Below are 27486 nucleotides of genomic sequence, written 5' to 3'. Positions count from 1 at the left end.
GCAAATAAAACTTTGCCAAAGAGCTGATATTTGGAGAACACAGATGCAGAAACCAGCAAGTGCCTCGCTGCCCCCAGACTTGGGGAAGAAGGAAGAAGCAGGTGCCTAAGGTCAGATTCACATTTACAAACCCTCCATTTTTGTCCAGGTTCTCAGGAGCAAACGACCCCAAAGCTGCATCGTCTGGCTCTAGAAGTCAGGTACCCAGCAAGCGGAGGGGGGAGAAGAGCCCTGTCAGAAGGGAGTATGTGGTCTCTCCACCCTTCCTGTTCTCTCCCTCCAAACCAGAAAATAAACAAACTTTTTTTTTTAACAAGCAAGTTTTATTGATGCTTTTTGTTTGCAAAGCAGTCATTTCTTGGAATATGCAGCTCACTCCCAAATCAAACCCTCCCTTGTGATCAAGATGGTGTAGACTACCTCCTATCCCTGTCTTCTGCCTCTTTTTTCAAGAGGTAGGAAGCAATTAGCTGGGAGAGTGGGTAAATGGACTTAAGAGTTAAGGAGACCTGAAGTCAAAATCTGCTTCAGTAGCTAGGGCAAGTCACTGAACTTACCTCAGCCTCAATTTCCTCATCTGTAAAATGGGGATAGTAATAGTACCTACCTTCCAGGGTGGATAAGAGGATCCAATGAGAGAGAGAGAGAGAGAGAGAGAGAGAGAGAGAGAGAGAGAGTGTGTGTGTGTGTGTGTGTGTGTGTGTGTGTGTGTTTTGTGTGTGTGTGTGTGTAAAGTGCTATTATTATTAGTCTATTCTATTATCTATGTTCTGGGACCAACATTTTACGTTATAATTACTAGGGCTTCCTTTCACTGCTCTTTTCATGTGTGTGATTGCGGTCATTGTGATGATTGTTCTGGCTTTTTTCACTTTACATCACTTCATACAAATCTTCCCAAGCTTCTCTGAATTCCTCAGGTCGATAGGTTCTAACTGCCGCAGGCCTTGTTTTGGCAGAGGTTCTACAGCTCCCCCCTTTGCCCCGATTATTGCCTCGGAGACTTAGTGACCATCAGCAAGTGAGTAAACATTACCCAGAATCCCCAAAGGTCATGTGGCTTTTTGGCTGAAGAAACTTCCACAGAGAAGTGGTGACCCCAGGGAGAAGCAATGGGGGCTGACTGACAGAGTCTGGATGGAGTGTCTTTTGGGACTGCCCTCTGGACTGTTTAAGCATGGAGCTGAAGAATGGCTCAAGGCCATGAGATTGGAATAATAATAATATTAGCTAACATTTATATAGTGCCTACTATGTGCTCTGTACTATGCTAAGTACTTTACAAGTATTATCTCATTTGATCCTCACAACGACCCTGGGAGGTAGGTGCTATCATTATCTCCATTTTACAGATGGGGAAACCGAGGCAGGTGGATGTAAAATGATTTGCCCAAGATCACACAGCTGGTATGTATCTGAGGCTGGATTTGAAATCTGATCTTCCAGACTCCAGAGCTAGTACCACTTAGGTGCCCCTGGAAGACAAGAGGAGAACAACTCTACAGCAGAGGAGTTATCCAGACGATGGTGAAATGAAGATAGACTGGACCAGAGGAAGGGACTGAGGGGAGATAGGAGAGAGGATGGGGTCAGCAGACTTCACAAAGGTGCCCCTGGAAGACAAGAGGAGAACAACTCTACAGCAGAGGAGTTATCCAGACGATGGTGAAATGAAGATAGACTGGACCAGAGGAAGGGACTGAGGGGAGATAGGAGAGAGGATGGGGTCAGCAGACTTCACAAAGGTGCCCCTGGAAGACAAGAGGAGAACAACTCTACAGCAGAGGAGTTATCCAGACGATGGTGAAATGAAGATAGACTGGACCAGAGGAAGGGACCGAGGGGAGATAGGAGAGAGGATGGGGTCAGCAGACTTCACAACTCCAGTCCACAAGACCTCCCTTGTCGCTAGAAAAGGGAAGTCGCTTTCCACTTTAACAGGCCTCTACTCACATCCCAGTTCTCCACCAACCTGGGGCAAGCTGAGGTGTGGAAGGGAAGTAGCTATTGTCCTCTTTTAACTACAGCCAAAATAAGTAGCATTTATAAGTGTTAGTCCTTTATTTATTTATTTTTTGTGAGGCACTTGGGGTTAAGTGACCTGCCCAGAGTCACACAGCTAGTGAGTGTTATGTGTCTGAGGCCAGATTTGAACTCAGGTCCTCCTGACTCCAGGGACAGTGCTGTATCCACTGTGCCACCTAGCTGCTCCTCCTTTAGCTTTTAATTCTCTTTCTAGGTTATTTGAAGCTATTTTTTTAAAGGAAAACCTACATATTATTTAATATATTTGTCAGACTATGAAAGTACTGAGTAGAATTGAAAGAAGGAGGAAGTCCAACCCAACAAAGAGAGAAGATTATTTTCCCAGCTCAGGCTGGCTTGTTAGTGGAGCTGAAGAGAATTTTTACTATGACTAATTAATTAATAATTTGCCACAGACCAGGAGAATTCTTAACAATTTTTTATGTTCTGGAAACTTTTGGCATTCTGGTGAAGCCTATGGTCTCCTTTGGCTCTCTGGGGAGGTCTATGGACTCCTCAGAATCATATTTTCAATGCACAAAATAAAACACACAGGATCATAATGGAAACCAGTGTTATTGAAAAACAGTTATCATAATATTTTTTCTAATACTTCTCTTTTTTAAATAATATTTTATTTTTCCCCAATTACATGTGTTATCAAAATATTTTTTTAAAAAATTCTGGAACATTATCCCATTGAAATCCACAGATCCATGGAACCCAGGTTAAGAACCACCTGCCCCAGTCTTTTTCCTTCTGAAGCCAGAGAGACAGCCAGAGACCATTTCCTGCAGAGGCTAAGCCACTCAGCTTTGTATTTCCTGGATTTTTTTTTTTGCCATTTTGTCATTTTCTGCCCTTCCTCCCATGGTTCCACTCACCACCTCCGTGATTTCCTAGACCTGTGCCAGGCACCAGCAATACAAATATAAAGAAGAAAGAAACAATCCCAAATCCAAGGAGCTTATATTCTAATGACTGCAACACCTTTATTTATGTATTTGTTATTTCCTCTGTTAGAATAGAATGTCATTTGGTCTTACTGATTGCTATTAGTTGCCTATATATCTTGCATATCAGCTATAATATGTGATACAAAGATTTTGTTTTCCCAATCAACTACTTTTCTTCTTACTCTAGCTTCATTAATTTTGTTCATGTAAAAGATTTTTTTCTGCTAGCCTTTACCTCTTATCGGACCATTGTTGTGAAAAGTATCTGATCTGATCCTCTTCTAATTTTTTAGGGTATGACCTTTAATATTCACTCCACATATCGATTCCAAGTTTATTATAGTACATAATAATATTCTATTCTCTTCACATACCACAATTTGTTCAGCCACCCCCTAATCAACGGGCCCCCCCACCTTTGTTTTCAGGTTTTGGCCACCGCAAAAAGTGTCGCTCTGAATATGTTGGTGTATGAGGTGTCCCAAAAGTCTCAATGCAGTTTTAAGCCTTAATAACATAAGCTCTGGCTTGAATAGCTTCTCAGCTCTAATAGCCTAACACTTCGCTAGGACTACTGGGATACTTTGTGCATTAGACTTTTCTATCTTTGATTTCTGTGGGACACATGTGTAGTCGTGGGAATTTTAGGTAAAAGGGTATGAACAGATTGTTCACTTTTCTCACATAATTCCAAATTGTTTTCCACAATGATTGGACTGATTCACAGCTCTGCCAACAGTTTATCAATATGCCCTAACTCCCATAGCCCCTTAAGCACTGTTGCTGTTTTTTAAAAATTATTATTTTTTACTATTTTAAGGGGTATGACATGAAATTGAAGGATTCACATTCCTTCATTTCGCAGATGAGGAAACTGAGGCCCAGAGATGTCACAGGATTATAGATTTAGCATTAGAAGGGACCTCAGAGGTCATCTGATCCAAGTCCCTCATTTTACAGATGAGGAAACTGAGGCCCAAGAGGTAAAGTGACTTTCCCAGGATCACTCAGGGAGAAAGTAGCACAGTCACGTTTTGAACCCAAATACTCTAACTTCAAATCCAGCACTATTTCCCTACACCAGTTTCTGTGCAACACCTGCTTAGGCAGATTTGTCTCCTTCTTGGAATGCCCCAGTAGTTTCCAACCCAGATGGTGCTAGATGGGGACCAGGAACAGGGGAAGGTTGGGAGGAATTACCTGGAACCATTAATGTACCAGAAATATGTATACATATACATATATATATACACACACACACACACACACACACACACACACACACACACACACACACACACACACACACATATATATGTATGTATGTAAGTATGTATTGTGAGACAATTTGGGTTAAGTGACTTGCCCAGAGTCTCACAGTGATAATTTTTACGAGAAGGACACTTAAAACCCAGAGACTGGATTGTCAGAGAGAGAAAGGGGCAGGGGGAGGGGCGGGGAGAGAGAGACAGAGACAGAAACAGAGACCGAGCCCGCATGGACAATGAGACTGATGCTCAGAGATATGTTTTGTAATCTCAGGTTGCTTTCCAGCTCTGATTACCATGTTCTCTGTTCTTCAAGAGCCTTTCAAGTCATTACTGTTTATGTTTAAAGGTCCCTTCCAGATCCGTCTGTGTTTGGGGTCCCAAGACTCCCTCCCTGCCCCCAGCTCTGGCATTCTGTGATCTATGTTCTAAGGGTCATCCCTTCCTGCTTTGATGCTTAGCTAGCAAGGGACTGAGTCTTTCTTATATCTTCTCTTGCAAAGGTCAGGATTGTCCCAGAGTTTGGTGTGGGACTGAGGCTGTAGGGACTGAGTAGGATCTATTCTAGGATAATATCAATGGCCAGATATACACTTTCACCCCTATGGAGGCTGCTGTGCCAGCATTTCTCTCCAAATCAGGCTAGATCAATCCTTAGACCTTCAGATACAGGCAAGTAGACATCCCCAAGTCTGAGCCATATTGGCATAGCTGTGATGGACAGTAGACTAGGGGCGGGAGTTAGGGTCAGAGGAAAGTCTTCCCAGATCTCCCAAAGATAAGGGCTGTCTCTCTAGCCTTAAGACCAGAAGGCTCCTGAGGGCAGGGCCAAAGTTCCAAGCCTAGACTGATGAATTGTGGGGGCAGGTCGTAACAGAGTCCCTAAAGAGGTAGGATTCAACTGTACCAGGACCTTGATGGTGCCACACTCATGTCTCCTGCACTCTGAGGCCCTGAGTTGTTTCCATTTGTTTGCAAAATGCAGAAGTGGCCAGAAGGGCAAGGCGAGAGACTTGTGACTGTTACTGGCCAGAGGGAAGTGGGGGCCGGGCTGGAAGGGCTCTGGTCTGGCTTTCTTCCAGCCGTTAACGACCGCTGGGCTCCCAGTTTCTCCCCTGACCAATCCCTCCTCTATGGGTGCTGAAAGTCCTTGTCCCACAAATACCAGGGTCCTGAGAGCTCCCCTGGCACTGGAGATACTCGGCATCCCCAAAAAAACTAGGAGCTTTCTTAATTTGTTCCCTCTGTTTATTCAGTTCCTTATATGCTGGGAATGCACCCGGCTGCCGTGATCATCCTTGAAGGTTTGACTGCCCACCCCCTTCCGTTCCCCACTTCCTACTCTTTTGAGGAGAGATGGTGAAACGGAGGCTAGAACAATAATAACGGTCTCGGGAATGGAGGTGCAGAGAAAAAAAAGAGTGGTAATGAGGGAGCAGCAATCAAGGAGGGCTTCCTGGAGGAAATAGTATTTGATGTGGGACTTGGAAGATGGGAAAACTATAGACTACTTCTTCAAGAACAGGCAAGAAGCTTCTAACTCCCCTGGTTTTTTTGTTTGTTTGTTTTTTTAGGCAATTGGGGTTAAGTAACTTGCCCAGGGTCACACAGCTAGTAAGTGTCAAGTGTTTGGTCTGAGGCTGCATTTGAACTCAGGTCCTCCTGACTTCAGGGCCGGTACTCTAGCCACTGCGCCACCTAGCTGCCCTTTCCCCTGGTTGGTTTGTTTGTTTGTTTGTTTTTTGTTTGTTTGATTTTTTGTTTTTTACTGGCTAGCTCTGCAAATGACTTGCTGTGTGACATTGGACCAGTCCCTTCCCTTCGTTAGGACTTACTTTTCTCCTCTGTAAAATCCACCCACCAAGCAATTATTAAGTGCCTCTTACTGTGTTAAGCATTGGTTTGGGTTGCAAGGATGGGTACCTGTGGCCTCAAGGTCACATGTGACCCTTTAGGTCCTCAAGTGCGGCCTAGAGGGCCACATATGAACTTGAGGCCACAGGTTTCCCACCCCTGTAGTGGCTAGGAATGAAAGGAGATGGGGTTACATGAGGTAGCCTCTTAGTGTCCCTTCCAGCTGTGATGTTTTCTCTCCTAAGGTGCCTTCCTGCTGTGGTACAGTAGAGACTTGGAGTCAGGAAGACCTGGGTACTAGCTGTGTGACTTCAGGCAAGCCATATTCCCTCTGATCTCATCTGTAAAATGGGAATGATGGGGCTTGAATGACCTATCTGTGGTGATTGTTGTGAAGAAATTTATAAGTCACCATAGAAACAGGAGCTTAAATTATTAAAGATTAAATAATCAATCTCCTTCCCTCCTTTTAAAGATACAGAAAAACATTCATTAATTATCTACTATATACCAAGCACCTACTATGTGTCATCCCAAAGGTATTCAAGAATGAAAATTGAAGGAGAGTTACAACCAGAAGAATAATGCAGAAGATTTGCAAAACTCATTATAACAAATTGGTTTTTTTTCCATCAAGAATGGTGGAACCCCTGCTCTTGGCCACTAAAATCTCAGTTCCCTCAATATGCTCCTGGAGGAGATAGATTTGGCAATACAGAGGAATGCAGCTAGATGACATCAAATATACATAGGGCAGATTCATGGGAGCTGGGGTGACAATTTTGGAGGATGTTAAGGGACCAATAAACATGGTATCTAAAGAAAGAGGAAAGATCATGGGCAAAGGAAAAATCTCAGGCCCTATCAATACCAAAAAAAGGTGACTAAAACCACAGCCAATGACCTATATACCCACTACCCCATCTGCACAGAGTCTTTATGATCAGTATCTATCCGTGAATCAAAAGCATTCTTCGTGAGGGTCCATCTCTGAGAAAGAGTGTCCCACTTGTGGTTCTACTTTGGGGGCCTGAGAATAATTCCTTTAATTAAAAACATATTCAGAAATCCTCTTGTAAAATTAGATCCCGAGGCAGTAAAAAAACAGCTCACAGGAAGGTTAAAAGAGAGAGAGAGAGAGAGAGAGAGAGAGAGAGAGAGAGAGAGAGAGAGAGAGAGAGAGAGTGAGACAGTGAGAGAGATAAAATCTACCGGCAGGGATTAAAAGTCACCCTTAAAGAAGTTCTTGGGGGTCTCAGGAGTTCTCAAAGTTAAAAATTTTTTTTGTTATATTAATTCTTTCAGGAAGAGACCACAGTTAAATCCCAAATCAATCTACCCAGCGACTAGGTTAACTCGAACTGCCCCAGGTGTCTTGGTGTGGAAATAGGGAGGTTATCTCAAACCATCCCAGTTCCACTAATGTCCTGGCACACGACAGAGGGACATTGAAGTCTCCTAATATTATTGTGTTACTTCCTATAAGTAACATGATTACTGAGCTCAGGAGGTCTGGGGAATGCTCTAGGCTCACATATACTGGATTAAGAGCCTGACTTCTAAAGAGAGGGGTCAGGGTCTTTCTTCTTATTTCAGGCTCTTTATGTCCCCACACTAAAGGCCTGGAGAAAATTGCTTAACACTTACGTTTAGGGTTTCCACAAAAGAGAACAAAAGATTTCTGTGTAAATTGGGTATAGGACAGCTATTTATTTCCTTCACCACAAAAGATTTGTTGAAAACACAAAAGATGTATAGGCATAAACTTACAGACTTTACACGTGACACAATAGCCCTTAACTCCTATTATCCCTGGAAAATTAAAACACTTACTGTTTTAAAACAGGTTAAAATACTTAGCGGGACTGCTGAATAGCCATTTTCTCTTTCTGCTCTGCTCTGTCCCAACAACTTCCTCAAGGACCCTATCTCTTTGCAAGCTAGGGAATACCTTGCACTCCTTCTGTTCATGTTCATCTTGTCCAAGAAGGGTATATTAGTGAAAGACTCTGCCTGCTGCCAGTCAGCTTCAACTGAGAAACCCAGGCACTCCCAAAGTCCTGAGGAAGCCACTCCCCCAAATCCATCTCTCCTAATTGCTGTCTAGACACCTGTGCTCAAGGAAAGACATACAGGAAGAGGCAATTAGGGGCCCAAGGTCTAGTGTCGGGCTTACCTACACAGTAAAATGTCCACAACAATCAGTAACTGATTTTTTTTTTGGGGGGGAAGCCTTGAAGACTGTGTGAATGCTCCACAAATAGGAAAATAAAGCATAATGGGAAAACTGAGTCAAGAGGATGCTGTCATTACCTTCATGAGGTCATCCCTTCCACCTTTACCAAAATCTATATCCACCTGGGATTAACGATAGCATAATTTCTTGTTGGCAGATGTTGGGATTTTAGATTATTGATTCAGCAATATAAATGCTTTCACTTGGATTCAGTTGGAGATCAAATTAAAATTATGGTCCACAGGGTTGCTACTCACACAATAAATTTCACTGCTTAGAGTTTAGAGTGGGGTATAGTTGTTGCTGCCTTTTACTATCAATAATACAAGATTTTGGAATGATTTTATTGCTATAAAAGAAGTTATAGTGGTATAACATTGGACACATCTTTTGTATTCACTTGGTTCACAGGTTTAAAAAAATTTTTATCTCCTTTCTCTGTGTTGCCACTAGCACAACCTTGGGGTATATAGGGTGTTCAGGGAGGATCAGCACCTTTGGTGTGAGGGCTTGCCAAGCCCATTTGGGGGTCCACCTATCACCCAACTCTCACCTATGGCTCCGAGAAGCTGTAGCATGCACAGTGGCTGCACCTCAGTAAAACTGTCTTGGCAGACAGGCTAAACAACGTTGAGGGGAGCCCACAGGCCTCAAACCTGTCAGTGAGTTAGGGGAATGTCTACCCAAGCATGTGAAGACTTCTCCTGGAGGGATGGGCAGATGAGAACAATTTGTTCCAATGGCCATGAAGGGGCTGAAGCAGATGCTTACACTGAAGCCGCTAAGGTCATTCACTGCATCCTGGGCCATCACCAGTCCTCTCGACTTTTGTCCTGCCACTGGACTTTGATGAGTCAGGAAGAGAGAGTGAGGCTGATGGTCGTGTACAGCTCTGTCTCACTTCAATCCAGTTCACCCCCAGGGTAAACAACAGCACACCCTTTCATTCCTATTACATATGACCTATTCATAATGTACTTCAAAGCAAACACCAGTAACGATAGTTAACATTCCCCAAAATAAAACAAGGATGTTGTGAGATTTTACACAGGAAGGGAATATGTGGGAGCTTACAGAAAAATGGTGAGGGATTACTTAGGGCAGCAATGGTAGTAATTAACAATCCTTCCCTTTTAGAGACAAGGAAACTTTCCCCAGTGAGTGGTTAGCTCTGCCCAAGATCCTGATGCTGGTAACAAGAGGACTGGGATCTGAACCCAGATCCCTCTTCAAATCGAGTTCCCCGTTGCCTGAGGTATGCCTTGCGTGGCTGGTAATTGTTGGGGCCTCATTCCAATGGCATTCTTCTGATTCCAAGTCTATAGGTTCTTTCACTCTATGGCTCTAACAACTGACATTTATATAGGCTCGTAAAGTTTGCAAAGGGCTTGACACACATTACCTCATCCCATCCAGTCATCCACCAGGAAATCAGGGCCTCCCCAGAGCTGGCATCTTGCCCTGCCTCACTGTTTGCCTCTCATGATTTCAGCTCTTGTTCTGTGATTCCTTCTTTGGCCACCAATTCCCTAAATGTGTTGTATCCCTCTATTAGGATTGAAGCTTCATTTTGTATCCTCCCTCTCCCCTGCCCCCACCTCACCACCCCCACCTCAGAGGAAGGAAGGAAAGAAGCATTTCTTTTCTTTTTATTAATTTATTTTGATTTATCAACAATCACTTCCATATGCTTTTGAGTTTTAAATTTTTCTCCCCCTTCCTCCCCACCTCCCTCCCCAAGATGGCGCACAATCTGATATAGGCTCTACATATACATTGCTATTAAGCATATTTTCACATTAGTGATGTTGTGTAGAAGAATTAGAATCAATAGGAGGAAGCAGTAGAAAGAGGAAACAAAACACAACAGAAGAAAAAAATAGCAAATAGTGTGCTTCGATCTGCATTCAGACTCCATAGTTCTTTCTTTGGATGTGGATAGCATTTTCTATCATGAGGCCTTTGGAGATGTCTTAGATCCTTGCATGGCCGAGAAGGGTTAAGTCTATCAACATTAGTCATCGCACAACATGGCTGTTACTGTGTACAACATTCTCCTGGTTCTGCTCACTTCACTCAGCATCAGACCATACAAGTCTTTCCAGGTTTTTCTGAAGTCTTCCTGCTCATCATTTCTTGTAGCACGACAGTATTCCATTACATTCATATATCCCAACTTGCTCAGCCATTCCCCAATTGATGGGGATCCTCTCAATTTCCAATTCTTTGCCACCACAGAAAGAACTGCTGTAAGTATTTTTGTACATGTGGGTATTTTTCCCACTTGTATGACCTCTTTGGGATACAGCCCTAGAAGTGCTATTGCTGGGTCAAAGGGTATGCACATTTTTATAGCCCTTTGGGCATAGTTCCAAATTGCTCTCCAAAATGGTTGGATCATTTCACAACTCCACCAACAATGCAGTAGTGTTCCAATTTTCCCACATCTTCTCCAACATTTATCATTTCCCTGTTTTGTCATGTTGGCCAATCTGATACGTGTGATGTGGTACCTCAGAGTCATTTTGATTTGCATTTCTCTAATCAATAGTGATTTAGAGCATTTTTTCATATGATTAGAGATGGCTTTAATTTTTTCATCTGAGAACTGCCTGTTCATATCCTTTGACCATTTATCAATTGGGGAATGACTTGTATTCTTATACATTTGACTTAATTCTCTATATAGTTTAGAAAAGAGGCCCTTATCAGAGACAGAAAGAAGCATTTATTAAAGATGGCACTTCACAAGTATTCTCTCAAATACCCAGGGTGGTAGGTGTTATTATTATGCCCATTTTACAGATGAGGAAACTGAGGAAAACAGAAGTTAAAGTGATATCTAGGGACATACAACTAGTAAGTGTCTGAGGCTGAATTTGAACTCAGGTCTTCTTGGCTCCAGACCTGGCATTTTATCTACTGTTGTCACCTGGTTACCTCAGGAAAATTGAGGCTTACCCAGGATCAGGATCATGCAAAGGATTTGAACCCAGAACTTTTGTGACTTCAAATTCAACTTACTTTCTAATATTCTACTATTCCCAAACTCCTTTCTGGTTCTAAATCCTAGGTTATTTTACCTCTCCAGTCCTCAGTTTCCCTAAAAAAAATGTTGTGGGGGAGGTGTTTCATAATCAATAATCAATCAATAAACATTTATTTAGCACCTACTGTGTTGTGTGTCAAGCACCGTGCCAAACGCTGGAGATGCAAAAAGAAGCAAAGGATTCCAGTCTCTGCCCTCAAAGGCCTTACGATCTCATAGATTAAGGCATTGTCAGAATGGGGGTAAGTATAAATATAATATTTATCATATACACACATATTATACATAGAGCATAAATAGGGAGGCAGCATGGGTTAGGAGCTAGAGAGCCAGTTTCAGAGTTAGGAAAAGCTAGAGTCAAGGTTTGTCTTTGATACATATTGGCTGTGCGACCTTGGGTAAGTCATTGAACCTCTCAGGGAACCCAGGTAACTGAGACTATAACTTGTAGAGCAGTAGCCTACTGGAATTGCAAGAGAGAGTTTCCTTACCAGCGATATCATAGGTCTGGTTAAATATAACATAATATAACATAAGTCTTGATTTAATCATGACCCCAGGTCCAGCATTCTCTCCACTAACAATACGCATTTATTAAGCACCCACTCTGAGCCAGGTACTGGGGATACAAAGAAAGGCATATAATATAATATAAAACATAATAAATATAATATTTAACATACATAATATAAAATATACTATAAGATGCAATATAATGTAATATAACATATAATAATATGTTATATATTATTATCTAATAATGTTATAATATATTATAAATAACAACGTAATGTAATAGATCTGCCAATAATAGCTAGCATTTATTTAGTTCTTTCACGTTTGCAAAGCACCTTACAAGTATTATCTCATTTAATATATGATATAACAATATAATATACTGCAACATAATGTGATGTAATATATTTGTACATATCTACATATACATAACAGCAGTACAGCTATAATTATTATGAGACAAAGGCACTGGGGGGAGGGGATGCAAGGAGGGGTGACCGGCAGACAAGGCCCAGCCTAACTTGCCAAGAGGAAGGGCCTTGCTCCTCCCTTTCCCAGGTCCCCTCTGGACCCCGCCAATCCATCTAGCTAAATCCACCCAAGCCCCTCCATCACCCATCTAGAGGCCCCTTTAAGGAAGGGGCGGGGCCTAAATCTTTCCCCACCCCGATGCTCCGCTGGTTGGCTACCGATGACATCACTGGGCGGGGCGGCGAGGAGGCCGGGGGAGCGCTTAGGGCGGGCTCGGACCGGCGGGAGGGGGAGGGCGGACGGAGAGATAGTCTGCTCCGGACGTCACGGCCCCGGGGCTGAAGATGGCGGCGGCGGCGGTGGCGGGGCCGGCTATCCCCGGGGCGGCTGCAGCCCCAGCCCGAGCCCCAGCCCCCAGCCCCGGCGGGCGGAAGCCGCTGCTCGCTGCTGGTCATCGTGGGCGGCGAATGCGCCCGGCCTGGCCTGCTCCGCCCGGTGCTGGCCCAGCTGGAGAGAGGTGAGCCCGGCCCAGCTCGGCCAGGCTGCGTCTGTTGGGTGCTTGGAGATCCTCCTCCTGGGGGAGGGGGGAGTGCGCTTGGAGACCTTCCTCTTAGGGGGGTGCGCTTGGAGATCCTTCTCCTGGGGCGAGGATGCGCTGGGAGATCTTCTTGGGAGGGGGATGCCCTTGAAGATCCTCCTCCTAGGAGGGGGATGCGCTTGGAGACCCCCTCCTCCTGGGGGGTTGCGCTTGGAGACCCCCTTCCTGGGCGGGGTGCGCCTGGAGATTCTCCTCTTGTGGGGTTGCGCTTGGAGATCCTCCTCTTGGGGGTGGGGTGCACTTGGAGGTCTTCTTAGGCACACTTGGAAATCCTCCTGGAGGTTTGCTGAGACCCTCCTCGAGAAATGCGTTTGGAAATCCTCCTCCTGGAGGTCTCGCTTGGAGATCCTCGTGGGCACGCTTGGAGATCCGGGGATGGGGGCGGGGTGCCCCGTGCTCTTGGAGATCACCCGGGGGCACTCCACCCACCTCCCCTTCCTGGCCCCCCGGGGCCCCTAAGGAGCGAAGGAGGAGTCGGCTGGGCTGGGCTGGGCCTGGCCGGGCTTTTCCCGACTCCAGCAGCCCGCCTAGGCAGCTGGGGGGAGGAAGGAGCCCGTAGTTCCGTTATTTGGGAGGAGAGTGGGAGGGACTTGCCTTGGGATGGAGGAATTGGGAAAGCTGGGTCTCAAAACTTAACTTCCCCTCGGTGGGCCTCAGTTTCCCCTTCTTACGTCTGACGTTCTCTATAGGGAAGCAACATGGCATTCCTTGAGAGCAGAGGCAGTTTCTTGTCACTGTGTTCTCAGTGCTTAGCACAATGCATGGCACGTTGTAGGTGCTTAAAAGTTTGTTGTTCGTGGATAGAATGCTGCACCTAGCGACTCCTATGTGCCAGGCACTGTGTTTAAAAAACCAAACAGAACAAAAAAACACCAGTCTTTGTTCTCATGGAGGCTTCGTAGTTAGGCAGGGATTCAATTTTTGGGATTCGGATCCTAGGTTTGGAGCTGGGACAGAGCTTAAAGGGCATTGAGTGAACCTCCCTCATTTTGCAGAGGTGGACCCCCATCATTGGGCACTTAATAGCCTTGTGACTGAGGGCAAATCACTCAACAACTCTGAGTCAGAGCTTCCCCATCCGTAAAATGGGCATGGATCTGCCCCAGACTAGCAGCTTTGGTCTCTGGACCTGTGTCAGCTATCAGATGGGGAGAATAGTCCCAGCTTGGACTCGCTCCTGGAGCCCATATGAGTAGCAGATGAAAGAGTGAATGAGAAGGTGCTTCATCAGCTGGAGAGCACCATAGGAATATTGTTTTATGGAAGGAGATATTTATGCCCTCCCCTGATTGGTGGGGGAAGAGTCCTCTGGCCCTGACCCTCCACAAATGAGATAATATCTGGAAAGTTTTCAGCACAGTGTCTGGCACACAGAAGATGCTTAGTAAATGCTTTTCCCCCTTCTGATGACAAAACTAACTAACCAATTGTAGAGAAAGAAAAAAACAAAAACCCTGTCAACCTCAGGGAGACCTGGGGTCAGTGCTTCTGTAGGGTGGGAGGGAAGCTTCGGCTGGCACTGGGGAAACCACACCTGAGAATCCATTCCCTGAGGCTCCCCACAGCACTAATTGCTGGGGTGGAGCTGGAGGAGGCCTGGCCCTGCCTTGCCCTATGGGGGGGTTGGCACTGACTCCCTCAGTGAGTCACAGCTGCAAGGTGGAAGGCAGCTGTAGATGCCGCTTGCGGGATGCAGAACAGCAGACCTGGAAGGGGCCTTAGAACAAACATAGTTTGTGCTAAGAGGGCCTTGGCCATATGTTTGCCACTGCCCGAATCTACCTCATTATGCCCTGATCTTTGAGGGCCTGGGCAACACTTTTTCATTTTTGTATATATCCAGTGGCCTGCCCAGTTCCTTGGACGTAGTAGGGTCTTTAGAAATGTTCAGTGAATTAAATTGTCTGGGCTGGATGAGTCCTAGATCTGTAAGCATTTACTTTGTGCTTACCATATGCTGGGCACCCTGCTGAGCTTGGTACTGGATGTGCAGAGAAAGTCCCTGCTCTCAAGGAGCATACGCTCTAATAAGTAACACAAGTATATTTTCATAAAAGCTATAGACAGAGTAGCTGAAGGTGTTCGTATGCTTCTGAAAGAATGTCAGAGTAGGAAGTCTTAGAACCCAGAATGTCAGTGCTGGGAGGGCCCTTAGAACCCAGAATATCAGAGTTGGGATGGCCCTTAGAACCTAGAATGTCAGATCTGGGATGGCCCTTAGAACCCAGATTGTCAGTTTTGGGAAGGGCATTAGCATATGGAGTGTCTCCATTTTGATTAGGAACTGAGCCCTTTGCCATCCTCTCTGTGTCCAGTGGGTGGGATCCCAGATCAGCAGTCTTCAGTCTATACTTTTCTGGGTAAGAGAACCCAGCATCAACCACCCTATCTCCACATGTTTGGTAGGGAAGGAAATGCAGCAATCACGTGTGTTCCCCGCTCAGGATCAGCAGGGCTTCTTCCTGCTGTATCAGGAGAAGACAGAACATGGATGTATACAAAGCCAGAAGCGTGGGGATGTAGGCTATTAAGATAGGCCTTCATCAGAGATCAGAGTAGGGATGTTCCAAGGATTGTGGGGAGGAAGGTCTCAGATGCCCTTGTGCTACCCCTTCTACAGAATTATCAACGCAGGGTAGCTATCGATTTTTGTCTCTGCACCTGATGGTGTGATAATGTAACTCTGAGCAAGGCCCTCCTTTCTGGGCCTCAGTTTCTCTTCCTGTAAAATGAGATTGAATCAGCTGGATTACTCCCAGCTCTGTCATTAAATTAGGTTTTTATTGCTATCATTTGGTTTTCTATCTCTTAACTTTCCCAGTGTATTCCTTACTCCCCCTCCCCCCTTATTCCCCACCCAGTCATGTCTTTGTAAAGGGGCCTGGGGGATGGAGGGGTTAACCACAGTTTAGCAAAACTAACCAACTAAACTGATAGAGAAAGTCAGGCATTATCTGCAGTATTCCATGCCCCAAGTCCACCTCTGCAAAAAAGGGAGGTGCCTTGTCTGATTATCTTTCCTTTGGGGCCAAGCTTGGGCATTATCATCTCTCAGCATTCATTTTCAGAAGTTTTGTTCTTTCCATTTCCGTTGTAGTTGTTGCATATTCCATTTTCCTGGCTCTGGTTGCTTCCGTGCTCTGTATTCACCTGCATCGTTTCTTACAGCACAGTAATATTCCATCGCTTTCATATACAGGAATTTATATAACTGCTCCCCAAGTGATGAGCGTCTGCTTTATTTCTCTGCTCCTACAGGAAAAAAAAAAGGGCTCCTGTAAATACTTTGTTGTGTCTGGGACCTTTCTTTGAATACATTGACGTCCTCGGAGTACATGCCTAATAGTGGAATGTCTGGGTCAAAGGGTAGGGCCACTTTCTTACCTTGGCTTTCTTTGAATAATTACAGATTGTTTCCACAATGGTCTGGCCAATTCATGTCTCCACCAGCAGTCGTGAATATGCTGGTCTTTGCATCACTGGCTCTGCCATTCTGTTATTTAACGGGCTCTTCCAGCTCTGATAGTCTTTGTCCAAAGGCATCTACTTCCCCATCTCCAGCTCTGATGTTCCAGCTTTAAGGACTTCCTCAGCTACCTGGCCAAGAAGAGGATTTGAGGTTTTCTTATGAGGAAAAAGGAAAAAGATGTATTAGGATAGGAGGCAACTGGGAATTTATCTTTCTGTGAGACTTATTCCTGAGACTCCTCCAAACTGGCCTCTTAGAGATGCTAAATAGGACATTCTATGAAGAGGGGCCGTAGTAACATTCTGTCTCCCTTCTACAATAGGGATCCGATCTTGGGATGTTGACCCAGGCATTTGTAACCTCGATGAGCAGCTAAAAATATTTGTCTCCCGTCACTCAGCTACATTCTCCAGCATCGTAAAAGGTAAAGGGGCTCTGGGATGATTCCGTCTCTGTGTGTGTGTGTGTGTGTGTGTGTGTGTGTGTGTGTGTGTGAGTCTGTCTGTCTGTCTGTGTGTGAGTTGGGGGCCACAAGCCCCAACTTCCCTTCTGTTCATGTTTCTTGCCCTGTCCTCTTCCATGCTGGGCTGTGAATACTTTAGTGTTGACTCTGGGCTTTGATGGAGAGGGGAATCCATCTAACACAGTCAGTTCTGAACACCACGTTTTAGGAAGGAGATGAATAATTTGGAGGAGATGCTGGAGAGGACAGCCAGGCTGGTTGAGGGCTTTCAGTCTCACAGGCTATCTGAGAATTGGCTAAATGAACTGGGAGTGTTTAGCCCAGGGGGCCGAAGGGCAGGCTCTGTGGTATGTGATGGCTGTCTTACGGTGTTTCAAAGTCTGTCTTTCGAAGGAAGAATTAGATGATCTGTTTAGGAGGAGCTGATGTAGGAAGAAACAGGACCAGAGAGGGTAAGGCATTTGGCAAGGTCACTCAGGCAGGAAGTCCCTGAGCTGGGAGAACAAAGTCCCTGCAAATCATTTTAGGCCATGAGAGGGACCTCTTGGGTCAGGACGACGTCAGAGGAGTGTGCCTGGGGCCAGGCAGGTGGGGACCCACATGACAATTTTTCTGGGAATGAAAAACATTTGGACAGGAGTCTTCCGTGGGGGGGCCATGGAATCACCACCACTACCACCGCCACCGCAATCAGAGGACCAGAGTTTGAACCCAGTTCTACTTGCTCATTGTGCCACTTTGAGCAAGTCACCTTCCTTGGGCCTCAGTTTTCTCATCTGTAAATTGGGAATACTGACTGACCTTTGCATGGTATTTTAACATTTACGAAGTGCTTTGCACACAGCTTCTCCTTAGAGGGCAGTGATCCTGCTATGACTTAGGTGCTCTGGGGTTTATTACTTTCCTGTTTTCTGGGTGAGACTCCAAGAAGCCGAGGGTCATAGAGCTAGGAAGTGTCAGAAGCAGGATTTGAACTCCAAGCCCAGGGCTCCTGACTTCACATATAGCTATGAACACGGGCAAACCTCCACGTTTAGAAAAATGTATGAGGGGGAGTGACTAGAGGGAAGAAGTGGGGTGGTTACAAATATAATAATGTGGATATTTAAATATTAAAAATGTAAGTGTTGACAATGTTGTGGTAGGTCATAGAATTGAAAAGGGAGAGTTAATGGAGCCTGAAACCTCTGAGGGCCCGTGGCCTAACTGAGCCCCTCACCGCCCGTGGCAGCAACACCTGAGGTGGGACAATGCAAAGAGCAGCTGGGTGTGCAGTGAGGCCACAGTTCTGCTCTCTGGCCATCCCCCACGCCTGGAACCCTCTCCATCCTCTGCTCTGACCACTGACCTCCCTGGCTTCCTGTAAGCCCCAACTATAGGAAGCCTTTCCCAACCCCTCTTCATTCCAGGCCTTCCCTCTGCTTAGCATCTCCTATTTCTCCTGTGCATAGCTTGCCTTGTTCACATTTATTTGCTTGTTGCCTCCCCCATTAGATTGTCAGCTCCTTGAGGGCAGGGGCGGTCTTGTACCTCTTTTTGTATCCCTAGTGCTTAGCACAGAACCTGGTACGTAGTAGGTGCTTCATAAATATTTATCGTTGGATTGCAGTGCTCTCCCTCCTCCCGTCTGCCTCTCCAAATCCCTGGCTTCCTGGCAGACTCTGTTCAGTCACCTCCTTCTACAGGACGCCTCGCCCCAGATGCCAGTGCCTTTTCCCCCAAGGTTACGTTCTCCCTGTTTGTTGTTTTCTTTTTTTAATATACCCACGTGTGCATGATTGTGCCCTGGTTAGAATGTAAACTACTTGAGGAGAGGAGGATTTCTGTGTTTTTTGCCTTCTCAGAGCCTGGTACATCCTAGGCACCGAATCACTGGTTGGTGACTCATTGATTTATCCCTGTGTGACCTTGGGGCAGTCAGTGGGCTTCTCCACGCCTCCTTTTCCTTGTGGGTAACATGACGGGGATTGGATTAGAGGACCCAGAGGTCCCTTTCAGCTATGATCCTGTCTCTGGGCCCCTGCTGGGAGCCACCAGAGAGATGCACAGAGAGGGAGGAAGAAGGGAGGGAGCCTGAGAGGCAAGGTCTCAAGGGACCAGAGATGGAGCTGATGTCACATCTCTTTTCCTCTCTCTCTTCTGACTTCCCCACTAGCACCCCGGGGGCTGGGACACCTGTGCCTTCAATTTTCCCTCAGGACAGCCTGTCTCATCAGAATTGGTGCCCCTCAGAGGGCCCTGAGGTGGGGTGGGTACCCTGGGACCTGGCCCTGAGGGGCATTGAGCTGGCGTGAATGATGGTGATGTAATTGAGCTTTCCAGGCCCCAGGTATCAGTCCCTGCTCTGATTGCAGAGAAGGTAGAGTGCCAGATCCCTGGGACTTGTGTGCTCTGTGGGCTGGCTCTTAGCTCCCTTCCCTCCCTATCTGGAGTGGGTGGTAAAGGAGGGGGCAGAGTAGTTGCTGAGAGCCCTGAGAGTGTTTGCTGAGTGGGTGTCTGGCATGGACCTGGCCATGGGAGGGGCAGGGGAAGCTGGCTGTTTGCCCCAGTGACCAGACAGCAGGCTGGACCTTGAGATCGACCACATGAGTCATTAATGTAGACATTCCCCCCAGCCCATACCACTGCCCGTGCCCAATGAGGACGGCCCCCAGGCCTCGATCCTATGGCCAGGTAGAAGCCTAGAGAAACAGGCATGCTCTGCCCTTCCTAGCCACTGGGAAGGAAGTGGTGTTGCTAGCATTGTCTTGTTGGAGTCCAGCTTCCTGTCCTGAATCTGCCGGCCAGCTGGCTGGGGGATGAAGCCAGCTTCAGTTTGAGGTGATGTTGGGGGAGGGGACAGAAATAATGGACCTGTCTTCCACCCCTCCCTCTCCCTCCAAGGGTTTGAGTCTCACCCTCCAACGAGCTAGACATAAGTCACAGACATTCTGTGTCCTGAGGTCCCTCCTCGTCTTTGACACTGTGTTCTAGGAGCCCTCCAAGCTCTGATATTCTGTGTTCTAAGGGCCCTCCCACTCCTGATATTCTGTGTTTTAAGGGCCCTCCGAGCTCTGGCTATCTAGGTTCTAAGGGCCCTTCCAGCTCTGACATTCTCTGTTCTGTGATTCCAGGTCAAAGGAGCCTCCACCACCGGGGAGAGGAGCTAGAAACTCTGGTGCTGCTGAACCCCTCGGACAAGTCCCTAGTTGATGAGGTGGGTCCTCTATGAGTTACTGTCAGTGTGAGGGGGGCTGGCCCTGGGAGGATGTGGAAGGAGTGGAAGGAGATGTCTGTGCCTGTTTGTCCCTCCAGCCTTCTCTCCCCACCCCCATTCCTAAGCCTCCTGGTCCTTCCATCAGTCAGCAGTCAGGGAAGGATTTGCAAGTATTCTCTTTGTGCCTGACTCCATGCTAAGCACTAGGGATACAAAGAAAGAGGAGACCCTGCCCTCCGCAGGCTCCCAATCTAATAGGAGAGACAGTGTGCAAGAAAAACAAATTGTACATGCCAGATCTAGATGGCGTAAATGGACAGGAATCGCGGAGGGGAGGAACCTCCCGTGTGCCAGGTTCCCTCCCAGCTCAGGCCCTTTGACACCGTTCCCTTCCCTGGATCGTAGGTCTGATCACCTCCATCTGTAAAGCACTGAATGGCAGAGAGGGCAGAGTCGGGGAGTTTCGGAGGTGGGAGAGCCCTCAGAATGTGGAGGGATCATGGGCTAGGGATAGAGAGATGGGGCGGGGGGCTACTGTGCATGTGCTGACTCGATTTCCCTCCCGGCCCTGCCCCAGCTACGGAACCTGCTTCTGGAGCCTTCATACCATAAGCTGCTGGTGCTGGCTGGCCCGTATGTGGAAGAGACAGGGGAACTCCTGCTGCAGACTGGTGGCTTCTCCCCCCGGCACTTCTTCCAGATCCTGACTGATAAAGAGGTGAGCTAGCCTTGACCCTGAGTGGGGTTGGGGAGGGAGGAGGAGGCTTCCCAGCTCTCTGCTCTTCCTTCTCTTCTCCTTCCCATCCTCCCCTTTAGTTCTGACCAGAGGGTCACTGCCAAGGGACTGCTGTGCGAGAAAGACCAGAGGGGGCCATGTTTCTCCCCCCGGTGGTATTGATACCTTTCCACAGCTCTAGGTTCCTGGATCCTCCTGAGAGCCAGGGGGGCCCTTGGTCTCACTGCCTGGGGAAAAGGGAGGAATAAGGCCTTGGATAGAAGGGCTGGGGCTGAGGGATGAGATAATTAGACAGTCAGACAGAACCTCCTAGTTGAGGATTGGTGGATGGCAGGTTCAGGAACAAGGAGCGAGGGAAAAGAGGCAGGATCTCATGGGAGTGGGGACCACAGGCCAGCAGGGCCCTTCCTTAATGTCCAGTTCCTGTGTACCTGAATTCCTTAGTCAGAATATGCCCTGGCCTCTTCTGGCCCTCGGTTAGGTAGGGAGCTTGAGGGCTTATCCCCCAGCATATGGGTGAATAGTAGATAGATAGAGAGTACGAGGCTTGGAGTAAGGTCAGCTGGGTCCTGTTGGCCACTTACTGCTGGGTGGTCTTGGGCTACTCACTTCCCTCTCTCACCTCAGTGACCTCCCTAAAACGTGGGCAGTGACCCTTGTCCCATCAGGGTTTGGTTAGCCCCAAAGTGGTCTGGCGATGAGGGCTGTGGTTTTGGGGTGACCTGCCTGAGGTCCTTCAGTGAAAGAGAGGCAGAGTCAGGATTCGAATCCAGGGTTCCCACCTTGCTCCAGATGCAGCAAGGCCCTGGCAGAGGGTCTCAGCTCCTCCTCTAGATGCTGAATGCCTGAGCTCAGCCTCATACTTGCCTCTTCCCCCAGATTGAGGACCTTCGGAGCTCTGCACCCTCTTCGGCCCTCCCAAGACTCACCATCACCTGCCCTGACTTTGGGGAGTGGGCATACCCTGGGCTGGATGGCTCTGGCCTTCAGGACTTTGTTCAGCTGCAGCTGAACCCCCCTGGGCGCCGGCCAGAGTCGGAAGGGCTTCGTGAGTTCCTGGAGTATGTGGCCGAGTCCCTGGAGCCGCCCTCCCCCTTCGACCTCCTGGAGCCCCCGGCGACGGCAGGATTCCTGAAGATCTCTCGGCCCTGCTGCTACGTCTTCCCTGGCGGCCTGGGTGACGCCGCCTTCTTTGCCGTCAATGGCTTTACCGTGCTGGTGAATGGCGGCTCGAGTGCCCGGTCTAGCTTTTGGAAGCTGGTGAGGCACCTGGACCGTGTGGATGCGGTGCTGGCGACCCGGGCCGACAGCCTGCCAGGCATCAACAGCCTGCTACGGAGGAAGCTGGCGGAGCGGGACGAGGAGGCTGCAGGGGTGGCTGCGGGGGGTGGGCGAGGGAGTGAAGACTGGCTCCGCCACCTCATTTCCCCTGACCTGGGCGTGGTCTTCCTCAACACCGGGGAGCGGCGCCCTGTGTGGGGGGATGATGAGGCTGGCTTGGCCCTGGGCTACCTGGAGCGGCTGGGCATCATGCCCATGCCCCTGTGCCGCGGCGTGGTGCCCTCCGAGCCCATGGTGTTGTTCCTGAAGATGGGAGTGGGCCGGCTAGACATGTATGTGCTCCATCCGCCACGGACTGGTGCTGGCCGGGAGTCAGCCCTGCCAAGCCTGGCTGTGTCAGCCTGCGCCCTGCTCGTCTGGCACCCCGCCAGCCCCACAGAGAAGATCGTGCGTGTTCTTTTCCCCGGCTGTACCCCGCAGAGCCGGCTCTTGGAGGGGCTGGCCAAGTTGCAGCACCTGGCTTTTCTCCAACAGCCTGTGGTGACCCCCCAGGACCTGGAGGCCCCAGGAGCGGGGCCGGGGCGGGCAGAAAGCAAGGAGAGCCTGCGCTCGGCCTCCAGGAGCAGCCTGGCTGACGGAGCCCGACCAGCAAGGGCAGACAGGAAGGAGGCCAAGCCAGCGACTGCCAGAGAATGGCCCCGGGGCCCTGCGGATGAACTTCCTAAGCTGGGCAAGGAGCGGAGCTTCCCAGCTAAGAAGGAGGGGGTTCGGGGGGAGGTCCCAGCACGCAAGGAAGAGAAGAAGATTGGCCGGAAAGAGGACGGGGCCCCCAAGAGAGAGCCCAGGGCAGAAGGGAAAGTCAAGGCTGACTCCCTCAAGAAGGACCCCAGAGCAGAAGACAAGAAGGTGGGGGCCGCCAGGATTCCCAGCCGCCGGACGACTTCCACAGCGGCCGAGCAGCCTTTGCCCTCCCGACCTGGGAGCATACGGAGGAGTAATGTCCAGCCCACCCCCAAGGGTCCTGACAAGAGCCATGCCCGGGCAACCCTGAAGGATCCTGGAGCCTCCAAGTTGGGCAGCTCCAAAAGCAGGGAAACATCCAGGACCCCCGGCCCAGGAGGTGACTGTGCCGGGGAAGGGGAGAGCCCATCTGTCTTCCGCTGTCATGAGAGCTGTCCCTCATCAGCCCCAGGCTCCCCATCGCCCCTGGCCAAGACACCCCCTGGGGAACAGAGCCTGGAGCTGGCCCTAGGGTCGACCCCACCTTTGGAGGGTCTGATGAACCACATTGGGGAAGCCGGTGAGGATGGAGGAGGCGGCGGCAGCTCGGAGGAGAAGACCCTGGAGCTGATGTCTCCTGCCAGCTCGGTGGCCCCCACTCCCTCCCCTGCCAGCTCCTGGAGGCCCCCTGAGGGTGCGGAGAGGCTGGCGCTGAGCCCCTTCCGTGAGGCAGGCCCGGACATCTCGCCCACGGTCACTACGCCCTCGCTGCCAGCAGAGGTGGGCTCTCCACACTCCACGGAGGTGGACGAGTCCTTGTCTGTCTCCTTCGAGCAGGTGGTGCCCCCCCCAGTGGCAGCTGGTGAGGTAGAGCCAGGCAAGGTGGGGCTGAGTCTCCCACTGAGGGCGCCGGCCATGCGGGCACCACGCTCAGCCTCGCCCCACGATGTGGATCTGTGCCTGGTGTCTCCCTGTGAGTTTGAGCACCCCAAGTCAGCCCTGTCCCCGGGTGGCCTACCCAGTCCCCGGGATGTCTCCAATGACAGCAGCGCTCGCTCCCAAGAGCTGACCCGTGGGCACCGGGGGAGTGGAGGGCACCCTGAGGAGACCCCACCCACCTCAGTGAGTGAGTCACTGCCCACCCTCTCGGACTCAGACCCCCCACCCATGGCGGAAGATGGTCCCTCACTGGCACCCGACTCAGATGAGGAGGACACAGAGAACTATGGCCCTGCCCAAGATCCCCTGCCTGCCCCAATGAAAGACCCACCCCCCCTGCCTGCCCAGCCAGGCATCTGCATGGTAGATCCTGAGACACTCCCCCCTGACCACCTCAAACGACGTGAAACCGCCAGCCGCGCCTCCTCTCGCAAGGCTCCCTCCCGGACGGGTCCTAGCCCTGGGTCTGCCAAGGCTGTCCCTGGGTCGGGCCCCAAGGCCAGGGGGCCTCTTAGCCACACCCTTAGCAGTACCAGAAGTGAACCCACAGACAGGGGTCCCCGACTGGGTGCTGATGCCAAGGGGAGCTCGGCTGGGCGTGGTGTAGGCAGCAGTGGGGCCAAGCCGGGTCCCCGAGGTGCATCAGGTGAGTACCTTCTCTTTGAGCTGGGGAAGAGGCTAGCATGAGAAAGAGGGCCCGCTTCCCCCAGATAAGAATCCCCCTTAGAGAACAGGGGGCACTTGTTTCTGGAGCTCCTGGGGGATCAGGGCTGCGACAAGCTGTGGATGGGCCTAGGTCGCTAACTGAGTCACACTAGGAGCCATGTGTCATGGCTGGGTTTAGCCTGGGAGCTGTGAGTGGCAGGGAGAGTGTTGGCTGTCAAGGGGCAGCTAGACCCTAAAGCTGTGAGAGGAAAAGTTCCCGGAGGTGGTCCTGCCAGCGACCTCTACTATTCTGAGAGGGCAGAGGGGCTCAAGCTTGTGGCAGGAGCCTCAGGATTGCCCAAAGAGAGCCAGGGGGGAAGAAATGAGGGACCTTCCAACAGCAGAGACCTGGCCCCCTGACCCTGCGCTCTGATCCGGGGCCTGGGTTCAGTCAGCTTGGGGTTGAGATGGGCTGGGGGACCCTGGAACCTGGGCTCTTCTGGTGATAGTGAGGCCCCCACTGCCCACAAGGCTCCCACCCCTGCTCGGTCTCTACCTTCTCCCCCGGGGAAGGTTGGTGCCCCTGGATGGGAGGGAGCAGGGAGCGACAAATGAGTCGGGCTCATGATGGACAGTTCTCTCGCTGTAGGATCCACTCTGGGCCGAGCAGGCAGCTGTACCATTCCTCCGGGGCCCCCCATCTACCTGGACTTAGCTTACCTGCCGGGTGGGGCCAGCGCCCGCTTTGTAGATGAGGAGTTTTTCCGGAGAGTTCGAGCCCTCTGCTACGTCATCAGCGGCCATGACCAGGGCAAGGAGGAGGCCATGAGGGGCATCTTGGATGCTCTGCTGGCTGGGAAAGAGTGCTGGGAAGCAGACCTGCAGGTGAGCATGGGGCGGCTTTTTGGGCCTAGCCTCGGCCTAGGCACTGTCTTCAGGGTGCTGCTGGGCCGGTGGTGGCGATGACAGTGATAACTCACATTTATTTCAAAACCCACGGTAGGAGTTCTTTACCTGGGAACCACGAACTGTGTGTGTATGCCTACATACACACGTGTGCATATGTACATGCAATATGCATGCCTGTGTGTACACACATACATGTGTGTTGTGTGTCTGCATGTCTGGGTATGCACGTATATGTCTATATCTGTTTCCTTTGAAGTTTTATGTATTTTACTTTATGCCATAGTTGCTTGTGGCAGATACAAGGACGGGTGCACAAAAGGCCCGAAACTTTGGGCCTTGATGATTCTCCAGTCTCTTCCAGCTCAAAATCTACAGCGGAGAATTCCAGGCCTGGGCTCTCTTTTCCTGTGCCCATGAGATCTGTGTTGGCAAAAATAACTAGAGAGAGATTGGGTGTGGGCAGTTCTGCCGAACACACTGACTGCATTGGGTAGTTAGAGGCGAGGGGCAGGTGAGGAGGCTCCAGGAGGAGGGCTTTGAAGGGTGAATGAAGTTTGGGTTCAGGTTGACAGCCCTCTTGGCAGGACAGAACCAACAAGGACACATGGAGGCCGGAAGAAGCTTGGGGCCTGTGAGACCATCTGCCCTAGGGTTTGAGCCCAAGCCTAGATGGAAAAGTGGTGAGAGAAGTTTGGGATTTATTTGGAAGCCTTGAATGCCAGGAAAAGTAGACGGGAGAGAATTGGGTAGGGAAAGAAATGACCAAGCCAAGAAGAAAGCCTGGGCCCAGCCTGCACTTAGGCCTGACCCAGTAATATGTGATGCAGCATGAGGATGTTGTGACTTCCCTTCCCTGACCTAGCAGTGGGGTGTGTCTGTACTGCTTTCTGGCCATGAGGAGTGTCCATACTCTTTCCTCTGGCTCTTCTTTGGGTCCCAGGGCCTGTGTTGGGGAGCTCCCCAGCACTCAGTTGCATCCTGTAAAGGGCAGCCCGGCCCAGGGTGTGCCCCTCAGTCCCTCTCTCTGTCTCCAGGTGACCCTCATTCCTACGTTTGACTCCCTGGCCATGCACGAGTGGTACCAGGAGACCCACGGGAGACAGCAGGACCTTGGCATCACCGTGCTTGGCAGCAACAGCACCGTCGCTATGCAGGATGAGACCTTCCCTGCTTGCAAGGTGGAGTTCTAGCGCTTCGCTGGCCTCCTGTGACCCTCCCCGGCCTTGTGCGTGCAAGCATGCATGTGGGTGCACACACACACAGCTACCCACAGGCATAGGGGCGTGTGCATACACACAGGGGCACACACGCATACACACCTGAGTGCACACATACCACAGGCACAAGTGCGTGCATATACACATGGAAATGCCCATTTGGGTACACATACCAGCACACACGTGTGTACACACACACATGGGCACACACACAAACACACCTGAGTGTGCCCACACCACAGGCACACACGCATGCACACACACACACACACACACACACACACACACATCAGGGCACCACTGAGCCTCCAGCCAGAGGCATAGCCCAACTTCACCTCCCTGGTGGTGGGCAAATGGAAGTGGAGCCTAGGTCCCAGGGTTAGGAGGGGCTCTAGAGAGGCCCCCAGCCCTCACCCACTCCTCCCTCCTCCAACCCTGCTCCCTCACATATCCAGATTGTCTGTCTGCCCAACTTCACTGATACAGCATTAAAAGGAGCGTCACTTCCTGGTCCACCCTCAGCCTGGCCTGGCTCCTTTCTGGGGATTGTAGAGAGGTGGGGCCATGAGGGGTAAAGGCCAGTCTGGGGAATAGGTGCTGGGGGAAGGAGAGACCTAGGTCAGAGCCAGGAGGAACATGAAAATGTGGAATGTCAGAGCTGGGAGGCCCTTAGATCACAGGATGTCAGGGCTGGGAGGGCCCTTAGAACACAGGATGTCAGGGCTAGGAGGGCCCTTAGAACGTAAGATAGAATACCTAGAAGAGACCTTGCAATGTAGAACATAGACTCTGAGCTGGGAAAAACCGTTCGATATAATGCAGCAGTCTATGCTGTGCTAGGCACTAGAGAAATACAAGACAGAAATAGACCAAGGTCCCAGATTCCAGGGGTCTCCCACACAGACGTCAGTCATCAGTGTGTAAAATAATTCAGGAGA

At 49.7% G+C, this 27486-nt stretch overlaps 1 protein-coding gene across 1 annotated transcript; it reads left to right on the top strand.

Moving 5' to 3' along the window:
* The first annotated feature begins 12704 nt into the window (after positions 1-12704).
* Positions 12705-27069, top strand: MAP1S (microtubule associated protein 1S). The gene is given in 8 exon segments (XM_021008924.1): positions 12705-12752; positions 12754-12892; positions 16765-16866; positions 20019-20101; positions 20679-20819; positions 21717-24423; positions 25072-25307; positions 26366-27069. Coding segments are annotated over 8 exon segments (3597 nt in total). The 5' UTR covers positions 12705-12719; the 3' UTR covers positions 26522-27069.
* Positions 27070-27486: the final 417 nt, after the last annotated feature.

This window comes from Phascolarctos cinereus, unplaced genomic scaffold, assembly GCF_003287225.1.
Source record: "Phascolarctos cinereus isolate Bilbo 61053 unplaced genomic scaffold, phaCin_HiC Scaffold_4;HRSCAF=312, whole genome shotgun sequence".
Classification (NCBI taxonomy): Eukaryota; Metazoa; Chordata; class Mammalia; order Diprotodontia; family Phascolarctidae; genus Phascolarctos; species Phascolarctos cinereus.
This window is presented reverse-complemented; position numbering and strand designations above follow the sequence as displayed.